The 14,933-nt window shown below is 34.2% G+C and overlaps 2 protein-coding genes across 6 annotated transcripts in view; one reads left to right on the forward strand and one right to left on the reverse strand.

The window, feature by feature from the left end:
• Nucleotides 1-8,894, forward strand: part of KPNA5 (karyopherin subunit alpha 5) — a 41,258-nt gene extending 32,364 nt beyond the window's left edge. The window contains exons 13-16 of one of the 5 annotated variants that reach the window (XM_081296126.1): nt 1,420-1,598; nt 3,058-3,176; nt 4,165-4,315; nt 6,730-8,894. In XM_081296126.1, the coding sequence (XP_081152252.1) occupies nt 1,420-1,598; nt 3,058-3,176; nt 4,165-4,176 (310 nt within the window). In that variant the 3' untranslated portion in view covers nt 4,177-4,315; nt 6,730-8,894. Of the gene's footprint in view, nt 1-1,419; nt 1,599-3,057; nt 4,317-6,729 lie in introns of those variants that run through there. The other 4 variants (XM_081296124.1, XM_081296125.1, XM_081296122.1 and 1 more) reach the window with 4 other exon arrangements.
• Nucleotides 8,895-9,027: 133 nt separating this feature from the next.
• Nucleotides 9,028-14,681, reverse strand: FAM162B (family with sequence similarity 162 member B). Its single transcript, XM_081296127.1, has 4 exons — nt 14,415-14,681; nt 14,151-14,259; nt 11,086-11,194; nt 9,028-9,209 (listed from the first exon to the last, which is right to left on the reverse strand). Exons 1-4 carry the CDS (start codon nt 14,584-14,586, stop codon nt 9,111-9,113), a joined length of 489 nt encoding a protein of 162 aa, XP_081152253.1. The 5' UTR covers nt 14,587-14,681; the 3' UTR covers nt 9,028-9,110.
• Nucleotides 14,682-14,933: the final 252 nt, after the last annotated feature.

Raw genomic sequence — 14,933 nt, forward strand, 5'->3', positions numbered from 1 at the left:
CATTATTATATCCATTCTGGATAGTATTCCTTAAATTTATTAGTATGGTTTAAGTGCCCAATGAGATCATTATTTCTCTAACCAATTTCACCATTTCATTAACTCTACATGTATGGGAAGAGAAATTCAGGATCTCAGATTAGGTTTAGCATGTATACGTTCCACTAGCACTTGTTGAGTGCCTACTATTGCCAATTGTTGCACTAAGTCATTTAGTTACTCTACCAGCAAAATGTCAGGTGCTTTTTATGCAATGCTTTCTCTTCTTCATTTTTTTAATATTTATTTTTTAGTTGTAGGTGGACTCAATATCTGTATTTCATTTTTATGCGGTGCTGAGGTTTGAACCCAGTGCCTCATGTGTGCTAGGTGAGCACTCTACCACTGAGCCACAACCCCAGCCCCCCCATAATGTTATCTCTTCTAACCTCATAACTGTGAGATAATCATTCATTCAACAAATATTTCTGATAAGTTACAATATAGTATTATGGCAAGTGAGTGCTCCAGTGAAGGTATACACATTTTTTTTTTTTTTAAGAGACAGGCACTTTGATTAAATACCATACTGTTCTCATAACTTTCTAAGGTTGGTACTATTATTAGCCCCATTTTAAGATGGAGAAACAGAGGTATAGAGCAACAACTAAAGGTCACACAGTTAATAAAGAATAGAACTGGGACTTGAACTCATGAAGTCTGGCTTCAGAGCCTGTTTTTAACTTCTGTGCTTAATATGAAGTTTTTGCCAAGTAAACAAATCAGTTACTTCATTCTAGAGAATGGAAAAACAGCTAACAACAAGGAAAGATCAAAGCATTAGGAAGTGAGTGGAATTTTTTTGACTATTATTTATAAATATTATTTATACGATGACTTCTTGTATTCCTAGAGGTCTTCTATAGTTCTGAAACATAGTATGAATACGTATAAATACTATGTATATATACTGTGTTTTAGAAGATTAGCTAGGATACTTTTTGTGAGAAAAGATTTTTCTAAAATTTAATTTAGATGACCCTTCTCCCTCTCCCTATCTGTCTCTCTCACCAAATGACCCCTATGTGTACACGTAGACTTGCCCTTTTGAAAAACAGGTTGAACGTATGATTCTTAGTGCTCATATGCCATGCAAAAAGAGATGTAAGTGCCAGTATTCCCATGTGTATACTTTGTAATTTGCAAAGCCATTTACTGCTAATTATAGTAAATTAAAGACTAGAAGAATAAAGGTTTTTAGATTCATTTGTAGATAAAAATTTAAATGTTTGTAATATTTGAGTTTGCACAGGAATATGTTTTTTAATTGCTTATATACCATTTCATTATGAAGAATATTTTTGTGTTATTACAGTAAACAGTGTTTATTTAAATCTTTTGAATCTTCCCTCCATTTCTCTTTTTTAAATTATTCTGAAGGTATTTGGTAGCCTTAGGCTGCATTAAACCACTTTGTGACCTTTTGACTGTTATGGACTCCAAAATAGTTCAAGTGGCTTTAAATGGACTTGAAAATATTTTACGTCTTGGAGAACAAGAATCTAAGCAGAATGGCGTAGGCATTAATTCATACTGTGCTCTCATTGAAGAAGCATATGGTAAGCGATTAGTTAAAAATTTTCAATTGCAGTTAATTCTTAATTGTCTGTCATAGGCAATTTTCCCCTCTACTTGCATACATGTTTTTTGTTGTAAGACCAGTATATTTTTAAAAATGTTACCCATAATTCTATTTTCTTAACAACTTATTTCACTGTGTACCTCTTTTTTACATTGTCCTATGCACAAATACTTTAGATCAATTTAATTACAGTGTGTAGTTTTGTATTCTGCTTGTTAATATTTTAGAGAAAGTTTATACTTCTCCATAATTTTTACAATTATAATTGCAATATAATATTATACGAGTGAACAGTGTGTGCAGTTTCGGTCATACTCTTGCAGTTGACCTTTAGTTTGCTTCTGATTATGCCAATATAAGCATTTTTCTGCATATAAATTTGTGTCTTCTGTTGAATTAGTTTCTTGGGATAAATTTTCAGGAGTACATTTATGGAATCATAGATAGAAATTTTGATTTAGCTTTTGATATGTCTTTTCATTTTGCTTTCCAAAAGCCTATTACTTGAGAGTGTCACTAGCTCTTTGTGAATGTATTCATTAATCTGATGCTTATTTTATATATTTGTTGATTTAACAGATGCAAAATGTATCACTAAGTTGTTTTCATTGGTATTTCTTGGCCTATTTCATCAGTAGTCTTGTCCATATGTATTTTCTTTTCAAAATGGCATCTTTATAGCACTTTGTCCAGTTTACCAATTTGGCTCTTCTTCTGTAAAACTTTGAATTAATTTTATATTATAGTTGTTTATTTTGAAATGGCTTTCTCCCAGTCTTTATTTTTTTATTTTAATAAAGCAGACTGTGTTGATTTATATTTAATGAATGATTCAACTTAATCTCCTATTTTTTTTAAGTTTACAAAATTATTGCCCCTTCTTGGAGGTTTGTTAAAAATTAATTTTTTGTTGACCAGACTTTTCTGATTGGATTCTTAAAATATTTAACTCATTGGAATTTATTTTATAATAGATATGAATCCAAATTGTTTTTTAAAAATTTATTTGTATTAATATTCCCTTGCCTTTATTAAGTCTCTTTATTTTATGCTGATTCAAGTTTTTATTTAGGATTCTTAAATGAAGCTAGAGATGTCACGTTGCCTTTATGTCAAATTACATAATGTTGCTGGTGAAGACATTACATCAATACGAGATAGTAACCACTGATTTACAAGAATATTTCCTTACTACAGTCATTATTTTGACCTTAAGTTATGAGTTTGGGCTATTCCATTACAATAGTATTATTATGATATTAGAAAGAGTATGCAAAATAGGCATAAGTTTTGGCTATCATTATGTGCAAAAATTAAGTAAAAATAGCAGCCCTGTTGCCAGTGGAGTTATGTGTGTTATTGGTTTATTGTTTTGTATAAATATATACTGAAACTTTAAAAATGATTTGTTTTTATATATGTGTTTTATATAATAGGTCTGGATAAAATTGAGTTTCTGCAAAGCCATGAAAATCAAGAAATTTACCAAAAGGCCTTTGATCTGATTGAACATTATTTTGGTGTAGAAGAAGATGACCCCAGCATTGTACCTCAGGTGGATGAAAACCAACAACAGTTTGTATTTCAGCAGCAGGAAGCACCAATGGAAGGGTTTCAACTTTAACTTGGTGGAGAAAAAAATTAATGGCCAAGAAGGGTAGCTTCAGATATTTCCTCTTTGTTGCCAGTGTCAGGAGGAATGTTTCTTGTTTGTTTGTTTGTTTCTTTCTTTTTTACATAGAACAGAAAAGTAAGAATTTGACACACTTTTAAAAAGAAAAATCTAACAAAAATGTCTATTCAGATGTAGTCTTTTGTTGTAAGTATTTTTTTGTTGTTTGTTTTGGTGTGACTATATATGTTTTTGTTATTTGAATTTTTGTATCTGTGAACAATTAAATACATTATGCAGTTATTTAACTGAAGCTTGAAAAGGAGAACTTTGATGAAGTATTACATAGTGATTCTGAATTTTTTCAAGTATTCTTGGAAACTGCACAATAGCAGTATAGCTATTGATAATTGCATTTTGGCAGTAAGTCTGACACATCCAATCTACTAAATCTACCTCTGTCTTGAAGCAAAAATAAAAACAAAAAAGCTTCAGAAGCATGAAATCATGTAAAAGCTAAATTAGAATGTGAAAATATTTATTACCTTACCTTAAGTTATTAATCACTGTGCTGTAGGTTATACTTTGCAAGTATAAATTGCAACAGAAAACCTGTAAAATTTATTTATAAAACAGAAGAAATATTGTACTGATAATCAATTAAGATGTCACAATTGTGAAGAGAGAAGCAGTTCTTCATGTTGTGCACATTAAAAAGATTACAGAACACTTAAATATTTGTTTTTAACATATAAATGCTATTATACTAGTATATTTTATATTTTAACCAAATGTGCTACCATTTTAGAAATAGTGTTTTATTATGTTTTCACTGTTCATTTTAAAGAGCATCATGACAGTGATGCCATCATGAATCTAAAGTTGTGCTGCATACCTAAAATGATACTGTATTATTTCTCTAACTTTTCAGAGCAGTAATTGAAAAGTTTTATTCTCTTTGTGATGATGAACTTAAGTACTTGAATGACAAAAGTATCCTGAAGAAATCACCTTGTTACGTATTACATTATATTAAGTGCATTTAATATTTGGGCAGTAAGTGATGATATTAAGGAAAATTGGTAAGGATTCTTTAATATGGTTGGAATCTATATTAGAACTTTTTTGTTTTGGTAATAGTCATACTGCTGCTTATTATGAATTATGTATTAGATTACATTTGTATCAGATTGGTCACTATAATGTGTGTGTTTGCTAAATTAACAGCAAAAACCTCTTTAAACTCTGAAAATTTAAAAGACAGGTTTCACTAGAAAAATTACATATATATTATATATATATATATATATATATATATATATATATATATATATATATATATTATATGTGTGTGTGTGTGCGTGTCTATTACTCTCCCAGTCCAGTGCATGGAAGAATTTTCTAAGCAGTTGTGGTACTGTTGAATTATCTTTTAATTTATTGTTATATGCAGTCTATTTAGATTTCCAATTATATACCTAGAAAAATCATTTAAAACGTAATTTGCAACTCTTTTAAGATGGGAACTAAAGCAATTTTGATATGATTCATAGTCTATTCTATAAAGAGAAAGATTTCATTTATGATAGCATTTATAATGTTTCTGCTGGAAATCAGAGGCATGTTACAAAAGGAAGATGTATATAGGAGTACTTTTAAGTAGTATAATACTTTGTAAATTATATATCATGAAACTAAGCTTTTGGCAAAGATACTTAAAACCTACAGCTATAAAAATCCAGGTTTAAATGGTGTCCATAATGCTAACTTCATCTGCCAATCCTGTTTTATACTGTTAAGTAGGTTGTATCTGTGCCATTTTTATTATGGTGGATGTTATGTAGTTGCATATAAAGTTTCTTTTGCATTATGTGTATTCAAAAACAGGGTAGTTATATCAGATATTGCCAAATTGATGATGAATTTATCAGATAAAAACTGTTTTGTGGTGCCAATGGTTCTAAGCATCAGGTGACAGGGTATTCTGCTCTTTCTATTCAATTGAACTTGATAATGCAGCATAATTTATAAACTAACCAGCTGTGCCTGCTTTTGAGGACCCCATAGTCAATATAATAAATCTCTGAGCCAAATCTTCCAAAAAGACTTTTTTCCTTATAGAAAGAAAAATAATATATGTGTGTGTATGCACATTTAGGCACACATTGAATGGCCTATCAAGGGAGATTTAAAATGTTTTGCCAATAAAACAAATGTTATATCTCTAGGAACAGAATATGACATATGTTAACCATTTAAATATAAACTTATATTTAGTTTCTTGGATATATTACTTGGCTAATAATTTGTTTATATTTGAATGCAAAGACATTTAACTAAATTTAGACCTGGTGGTGAGTTTATTAGATCAAAACTGAACAAGAGTTTGTTTTTAAAGTTTGTTAAAAATATTACCACTCAGACTGTCTTAAAATAAAACATAAAAAGGGCTGGAGATGTAGCTCAGTGGTAAAGTACTCCTAGGTTAAGTCCAAAAGAAAAAAAGACAAAAAAAAATGTGAAAAAAATAGGACCACTCTTTTCAAGTGTATCATTTAAAATGCTCCAAAATGTATTTCCATTAATTTTCACTCTCCCTTGTGAAAAAAAAAAATTTAAATTTGCTTTTGTAAGATTCATTACATTTACATCCCAGAGAAACTGTGCCAAATGAAATTCAATGAAATAAAAATGTGTTTTAGGGGAATGTATACAACATTAGCACATATATCAAGAAGATACTTTTGAAAGAGTTCATTTTATTAAATTTGAATTAAATATGGTCTTTTATTTTGTCTGAATTTAAATTTCTACTAGTTAATCTATGCAATCATGCTTACTTATTTTGTAAGTATTTGACTCACTACCAGTTTTATTCTGAAAGGTTATTCTAACTTTTGGTGTCCTTAATTTCAATGTCATTTGTTCAATGATTGGTAGTACCAGAACAAGAAAGAAAGCGGGGGAAAAGGAATAAAATCTGCTGGCACAGAAATAAACATGTAATTTAGTAACTGTAAAACCTGTCTGCAGTTAAAGCTTGATTTACTGGGTAAAAGAAGAATTTATTATCTTTGCCTTTGTATTTTTTTCTTAAGAGGGAGCATTATAGAAAAAAGTAAATATAAAAAAGCATTATTGGATTTTTTGTTGGTATTCTAAATTTGGCAATCTATTGGTTGCTTAATTGTGAAACTGAAATCAAATTCTTGCTAACTTTTATTTATTTTAATTAATAGTATTGTTTTATGAAATGTGGACATGTTAGGAGCCAATATAATAGGATTCTAAAAGAATAATATATCTTTAAATTCTGATTGGGGGTCAGTTGAGGGGGAGGATATTCTTACTTAAATAAATAAACCAACATATGAGCAGTATGCAATATTATGAAATGTTACAACACTATATTAAAAATAATAAAATGCTATTTTACAATTGCATTTATGTAAATGTGTCTCAATTATTTGTTCTCATGATTGTTTATTCCTAACAGGAACAAAACCAGATGCCATTATTGGTTAATATTCCATCTGCTTTATACTACCATCAAAGAAGATAAAAATGGAATAAAAAACATTCTTGATTAATCCAAAATTAGGCGGAAGAAGAGGAAAAAGGAGACCAAGAAAAATTATCAAGATGGTAGATCTAAATTCAGTTACATCAGTAATCACAGTGATTTTTTAAATGATTTAAAGATTTCAGTTAAAGAGCAAAGATTGTCAGAATAAAATAGTAAGAGCCATATGGTAAATTTGTTTTCAGTTTTTTGAGAAACTTCCGTATTGTCTTCTCCACATCCCTAACAGCATTTGTGATTTTTTTTTGTCTTTTTGATAATAGCCATTATAACTGGGGTAAAATGGTATCTCATTGTGATTTTGATTTCCATTTCCCTGATGGCGAATGATATTGAGCCCATTTCTAGTTACATATCCAAGAGAAATGAAGTCATACCAAAGAGATTACCTACACAACCATATTTTGCAGTACTGTTCATAATAACTAAGGTACAGAATCAGCCTAGTTGTTTTGTTCTTGAACTTTTTTATGGGATACAGTTAAGTCACTTAGGAAATACTTGATTTTTTTATAGGTTTCCTTTTAAACTTTGTGAGGCAGACACAGGACAGCCTTTATTTTACTTCTGAAGCAGTTGCATTCTGAATACTGAGATACTCCATGAATTACAGGTAATTTGTTTCTCCATATCCTTTCAGATGGTTATTTTGATGGTCTTGGGTAGGTAGTGGTCACACGTGATTAACTAAACAAACACTCAAGGACCTTCTGCATATCTCCACTAGTCTGTGTAGCTCTGTCACCTTGGGGATAGCATTCTGAGAACTCTGTTTGTCCTGGCCTCCCAACTCTGCCCAAAGCTCATCCTGGGTCTCCCTTCCATGTCCTGTAGTCTCCTCTTAGAAGTAAAATGGCAAGTAAAAAGAACTCAGCTAATTTTTCTTTATTTCACTCACTGCTCACTATCTGATATCTGCTCTTGGTTTCATATTTTTGTCTCATGTTTTAGTTGTTTTCAGGCTAGAGGTAAATCTAGTCCTTATTACTCCATTTTGGCCAAAAACACATAATAGCATAGTAATGCATAATGTTATTTTTTAAAATGAAAAGTGGGCTTTAATCCCTTTTATCATTTCATTTCTAATATTATTATGGGGGTTTTGTATCTAAATAATTTGCCAGATTTAGTTACATTGTTCTTCTGTAACCTTTAACTTATTTCATTAGTTTCTGCCCTTAATTTTGTGATTATCAATCTTTATTCCCTTTGGATTTTTAAAAATATTTACTTTTTAGTTGCAGTTGGACACAATACCTGTATTTTTATTTATTTTTATGTGTTGCTGAGGATCGAACCCAGGGCCTCACACGTGTCAGGTGAGCACTCTACCACTGAGCCACAACCCCAGCCCCCTTTTGAATTTTTTATAGTTTTTTTTTTTCTTTAGGATATTTAAGACCTTCATTCTAAATATTTTCTAAGAAAAGTACCTTGTGAGGATAAAAATTTATATTCATGATTTTAAAATGTAGATGCCAAATTAAGAAAGTATAGGGATGATATATATAATTTAAAAAGTTAATGGGCTGAGGTTGTGGCTTAGTGGTAGAGCACTTGCCTAGCATTTGTGAGGCACTGGGTTCGATTCTCAGCACCACATAAAAAATAAACAAAATAAAGGCATTGTGTCCATCTATAACTAATAAAAATATTAGAAAAAAAGTTAAATTAGTGTTATTCAAACAAGTTTAAAGATCACTGACATTTTGATTTTAGAGAGCCCTTAATGGTTTAGTTTAAAGCTAATTTTAACGACACAAAGTGATCATTTTAACATTCTCCGGTAACCAAAAACTGGACCAAGTATCCAGGTAAACTGGCATATTCATATAGTTGAAGAGTATAAAGCAAATAACAGGAATGAACTATATACTATTTGTGTATGAACACAACATAATGTTAAGAATCCACAAAGGTGTATACTTTGTGACTCCATCTATATAAAGTTCAAAAACAGGCAAAACCAATGTATGGTGGTAAAAATCATTGTTACCTTTGGGAGTGACGACTTGAGAAAGAGCACAGAGCCTTCAGAGGAACTATTAATATTCTACTTTTTGACCTGGGAGTGATTATACAAGTGTGTTCTCTGAGACTTTTATCAAACTATATATAGTTTTTTGTGCACTACTTTTTCAATAAAATTTACTTTAAAATATGAATAAAAAGGACTTTGTGTTTCTTGCTGCAAAAATAAAACCCATGACATATTTTTAACATGTTCTATTTGACCTATCTTTTATTGTTTCTGATAATAATGATGGTATTCAAGTGAACGCTCTGTCAGAATGTCATTTAGCTTTATCCTGTGCAGCCAATGCAGCTTCTTCACGCCACTTCGCTTTCTTTGCCAGGTTCCAACTTGTTAAGGATTCATGCCGTTCTGCAGCCTGCACAAAAACCAAAACAAAGCATTGTCACTCTCTGGAGTACTTCGTGTTTTAGTAAAACATATAGAAGAGACTTTGTAAAAAGAAAAAGAGGAAAATAACCTAGAATGTCTGTCACGAATAATATTTAGGAACAATGTTTCTTTGGTATGAAAAAAAAAAAACAAGTTGCTAAACTTGTAGTGGACAGAGGAGCTGATGTCAGAAATCTTTCCCCATCCTCTCACTACACACAGACAGATTTGTTGGATAAAATATAACAAAGACATTTTCAGATAGTTAACCTCCAAATCAGTAAAGGGAATTCCTCAGGTATCAGAAATGAAAGTAACTCAAAGGATGAATTGGTGGGGAATGGGAGAGGCTGAAACCACAATGGAAGGAAATGGTTTTAATCAGAGGCATTGGGGGAAAATATTGGCCTTGACAACTGTGGGCTGGAAATTTAATCCAGGATTTGGATTCTGAGCATGGAGCTGAGCTACTTCTACAAAGCTGAAGAAATCAGGAAGAGGGAAGATATGACTAAAACTCCTTTCACTATCCCAGGAACAGGTAGGAAAAGTAAGCATTTATGTGAAGGGAGTAAAAAATGAAAGCAGTGTTTGTCTTTTCATTATAGAAGTCTCAGTGTTCTAACAATGTAAAGATTTGTGGAAACTAGAAAATCAATTTAGCAGGCTGTCATTTATGAAGAGTAGGTTGAAAACGAGATAGTTGCATTTCTTTGTATTAGTGTTCAGTCCAAGTTTCCCATTTGATAAGAAAGAAATGTTTTTTTTCCAAGCTAACAGGAATGACTGGATAGTTACATAAAAGTATGTTTATGGGCCCTAGTTCCTATATGAAGTGTGGGCTCAGATTCACTTGAGAACCTGAAAGGTAAAGGATGGAACCATAGGATTGGGCAGATTGGCTAAATGTATCCAGAGTACACATAGGGAATAGTAATAGTAAGATTGGCTAAATATACCCAGATTTAGGTATCCAGGAAAGCTATTCCTTGTGGTGTGGCTGCATGACTGAAATGCAGTGTGGATAACTGGTGGAGCCATCATCTGTCCCCTGGGTTCAGTTTCAGGTGACAATGCAAAGGGATTCTAGGATGGTAAGTTAGAGTCCAAAGAGAGCTCCTACATGGAGACTGGCAAAGAGAGAAGTTAAGACTGGAGAAGGGAGACTCAGCAGTGTTACACATCTCCCAATATTTTGGGGACTACTCTTGATGGTAAAAAGTGACCAGCAGATGGAAAGATTTGTGAAGGCAGAGAACAAAATTCTAAAGTTGTCAGCTCCTAACTTCTCTCTAACCGTATCAAAAATACACCATACATTGAAATTGGCAAGCTGGCACTCACGAAGAGGACACAAACAATCTAGATGACCTTGGCAATCACTTCGACTTGTATAGTTCTTTTTTTTAATTCTATGCAATAGCTAATAGAGTTCATAATGTAAGAAACCTTCTATCTAGTCTGTATAATTTTCACACGACAAAGTTCTTGTGCAGATTTTCAACTAGGTTATAAACTGTCCTGGTTTTGTTTCCGCTTATTTTACAAGTGGAAAAAAAAGTCCCCACCCCTGTCTTGGCCATATAGTTAAATTGCTGGCCCAAATTTCTATGCATAAATTTGTTCCTAGTATGATAGATACAAGTGGATGGCACCAGATTTCAAAAGACAAATTTGTCTTAAAGTAATGAATGGCCATAATCCTGGAATTGAAAATATGTCATAACATTCCTTAAAATTCAGTCTTTTTTCTTTTTCTGTAGTGCAGAAGTTGAACCAGGGCCTCACATTTGCCTAGCATGCATTCAACCACTGAGCCACATCCCAGCACACAACAGATCTGTCTTTAAGCAGGCACTCACCCTTTTGGCTGATGCTATCACTGCAAAGCAGGCAATAATTGTGAGTCCTATCATTATGTAACAAGCTTTCACTCGGGCTTTGTTTCTTGCAGCATCTATCATTTCAGGCCTAAACCAAGATATGAATTTTGTTAATTATGTTAATGTAATACAGTTTTCTGATAGTCATGATAAATAATTATTTGTTAAAGGGATATTCAAAAAATATCCCCGAATGCAAAACAGACATGAAAATCTTTCAAATGCTAGTCCATTAGTATTACCAATTTTAAATTAGCAGTTATTTATTCAGATCTTAGAATAATTAACCACTATGAGATCACTGTCTAGTATATTTAGTTTCTAATTGCTCAAAATATAAATACAAGAGATTATGGTCCAACTGTGGTTTTTATTCACCAAAAGGAATAAGGGTTACAGCCTGTGTATGTTTATGATTCATATTAATTTAGCTTATATGTTAAATAGGCCTTGGGTTTTCATTTTAAATGGGTTAGTCTTTAAAACTCACTTTCAACACTTTGCTTTTTTCACTAGCCTTCCAATCAAAATCTCTCTCTCTCTCTCTCTCTCTCTGTGTGTGTGTGTGTGTGTGTGTGTGTGTGTGTGTGTACTGGGGATTGAACCCAGGGATGCTTAACCTCTAAGCCACATCCCCAGCCCTTCTTATATTTTATGTGCATACAGGGTCTTGTTAAGTTGCTGAGGCTTACTTTGAATTTATGATCCTTCTGCCTCATCCTCCCTAGTCACTGGGATTACAAGTGTGCACCACCACCACAGTACCCAGCTCCAATCTCTTCTTGCCCCCTCCCATCCTATTACCCAAAGACACTATTATATTATGAATGACTATTAGAGAAAGGGTGTTTCCTTCATGGCTTTTGCAGGAAGTTTAAAAGAAGTGACCCAAATTATAATAATTTGTTAAAGAAAAACACAGAGGCACCTTCATTTTTTATTATTCTGAAGTTTGATATACTCATTAAAGTACTGGGCTATCTTATTAATAGTTACATTCTAGTTGTCCAGGATTTTAGCAACACTAATTACAAAGTAATGTTACAAGAAGAATCATGGATAGAGAACTTTTATATTGAAATTAACTGTAAACTTTGAAATTTGCAATAATATGAAGTGGCAGTTTATAAATATGCATAATCAAAGTACTTGATTCTTGAGAATATGTTCAATGACATTCTTTTCTACCTAATGTCAAATTTAAATACAGTGCAGTTACATTAAAATTTCTCCAGGAAGACAAGTTACAATTTTTCTTAAAAATGAAAAACTAACTTTTCTACTAATTGAAAGGTTACAGAAAGCAATATAAAGCTTATTTTCCTTAGATTTGTGGGCAGAATAACATAAATTTTAAGATGTTAGTTGTGAACAGGTTCTATTAGTGTCTATGGAGACATTATTAGATTTTATTTCCTGCTACCTTTTGTTCCAGATGGAACTTAAAAGATCTTATCTTTTTGACCTATCCATCTGGCTTTGATCTATTATATCAAATTAGTTTAACACAGCCAAAATTAAAAAAAAAATAGCATGGTAATTAAATAGAATTAGTGTATGGTACAAAAATTATAGGTCACTTAATTACATGTCCATTAAGAGCATAAAAAAGGGAAAGTTGTTTATATTTCAGAACTAACAGCAGGAATATCCCTCCTAAATAGCAAGACTTTAAAAATTTGTTTAAAACTACAAACATCTACAACTACAAACATGGCACCTTGTTCATTGATAAATGCTCCTGTTCATAATATGTCTTTTGACTGTAATCCTTAGGAAATTAAATTATTTTGGTAAAATGGGTCTCTTCCCATATTTAGCTATGTTAATACTGAATTAAGCAAAGGATCTCTTAATAAGCATTAATTTACAGTGGGCTGCTTTTTTACAATCTTCATACCAAGCAAAACAAGATTTGTTTTATAATAACAGCAAATGTCTCTACCGTTGAATGAATACAGAAATAGGCTCCAAAAGCCACGTTATTTCAATTTCATGTTCATTTCCTATTTAAAAAACTCTGAATCCAAAAAGGAATAAAAATGCTTCAGAATTCATTGTTGAGAATACATTTTTCCACCAGATGTTTTTTTTTCTCCCCCATTTATTTGAGGTGCTTTGAGTAACTGGTAAACTAAGGAGCAACAAAAGTGTGAAGAACAAGACACAGGCCCTGTTTCCATCATCTATGTATTCTAATGAACATTCTAATGAGTAAAATACAATAATATAGAATATCTCTAATTCTTTTCAGCATTGTCGCTTCAGACTTCCTATTTTTTAATGATCAGTTTTAAATCTAGCAGATTGATTTTATTCTTAGTTTCCTTCTCTTTTGTACCCCTTCTCTTGTAAAAGTCCTGTAAATTTGGCGGGGGTAGGGTGGAGTGGTGGTGGCATTACTTGAAATGATGTAATGATGGGTTTTTGCAAGTTACATGTACTTATTTTTCAGAGGTTACATTACCCTGGCTGGGAAATTTCTAGTTTTGAGTTTTATCATTTAGCCACCGTCTTGATGGGCTTAGGACAATGAGGATACTTCTATGTGTCCCAACTCCAGTAAACCTGGTACCCAGAGGGCTGCAGAATCATGTTCACCAAGGCAGCTCCTCCGCAGAGGAGGAGGCTGCCTGGATGAGGATTCTTCCCAGAGACCCTCCAGCAACCCCACAAGCCATGATCAGGGAACTTTTTCCTTGATTTAGCGGCGACTCCACAAGCTCAGGGCCCCTTCTCGCTCTCCGGCGCCCCCGAAGTCACCAGGGTGCTGGCGAGAACCGTGCCTTGTGTTTGGCTTACATGATCTGGGGCTCTGGGTACGTGGGCATAATAGAAGTGTCCAGTGGTTTTCCGAAATATGCGACTTCTGCAATCTCCCTATAAATTTAGCTGCCCACTGTCCAGTCAAGGGATTTGATGCATCGGAGGTGGGGGTAGTAATTTTCTTAAGGTGGCGGGTGTGAGTGTGAAAAACTGGCCCTGCTCCTTGGCCCCAGGGTATGGCCTCCCGAAACCTGGGCCGCGACACCCGCCACACTTACGGAACCCGAGGCGGGATCTCCTCTATCGATTTGAAACGGCCGGTCCACACCAGGATTTTCTTGTCGAATTGTGTGGGCTTGTGCTGGGCGAGGACCCTGTGAACCTTCCCTGCAGCAAAAGCGACAAAGAAGGACAGAGGTAATGACGGCCCCAAGGCACGGAGGATAAGCGCGATCAAGCCTCGACCCTCAGCCCTGGGCCCCTCGCCCAGCCTCCCTTAGTCCCCTTTTCCCCAGGACAGTCCCTCCCTTTCACTGGCTCACCTTGACTTTGGGCATCAGGATCGCTGCGAGTCTCACCACTGAAGTAGCGAGGGAGACCACAGAGCTGGAGAGCGGTTACCCGCAGCTGAGCGGCTGCTGGAGACGCCCCTGGGGCGCAGCGGACCGCGCACCCCGAGCCCAAGCGCAGGAGGCTCCCGACGGCCGAGAGCATGCTGCGAGCTTTTCCCGTACCGCCAGCCGCACCCGCACCCACTGATTCACCAGAGCGATCTCCCTCCAGCCGGTCCCGCTCCACCCCACCCCACCCCGACCTAGGGAACCCGGGATCTGCAGCTGGGACTGACGACTTGAGCTCCCTCTGGCTTGCTGTCCCCGCCCCGCGGGTGACCCAGGACCAGGGGGCCAGGGGAACTGATTCCCCAGGGAGCGGCCTGGTTGGGTTTGAAAACTCTGAAGTGTGCAGGCTCACAACCTCCTGAGACAGCTTGTGCTGTTCATTTATTAAATATCTCTTCGTATCAAGATTTGTGTTTCTATCAGGTTTTTGGTTTTTGCTTC

The sequence above is a fragment of the Spermophilus citellus genome, assembly GCF_964194105.1.
Source record: "Spermophilus citellus genome assembly, chromosome: 5".
In the NCBI taxonomy this organism is placed as follows: Eukaryota; Metazoa; Chordata; class Mammalia; order Rodentia; family Sciuridae; genus Spermophilus; species Spermophilus citellus.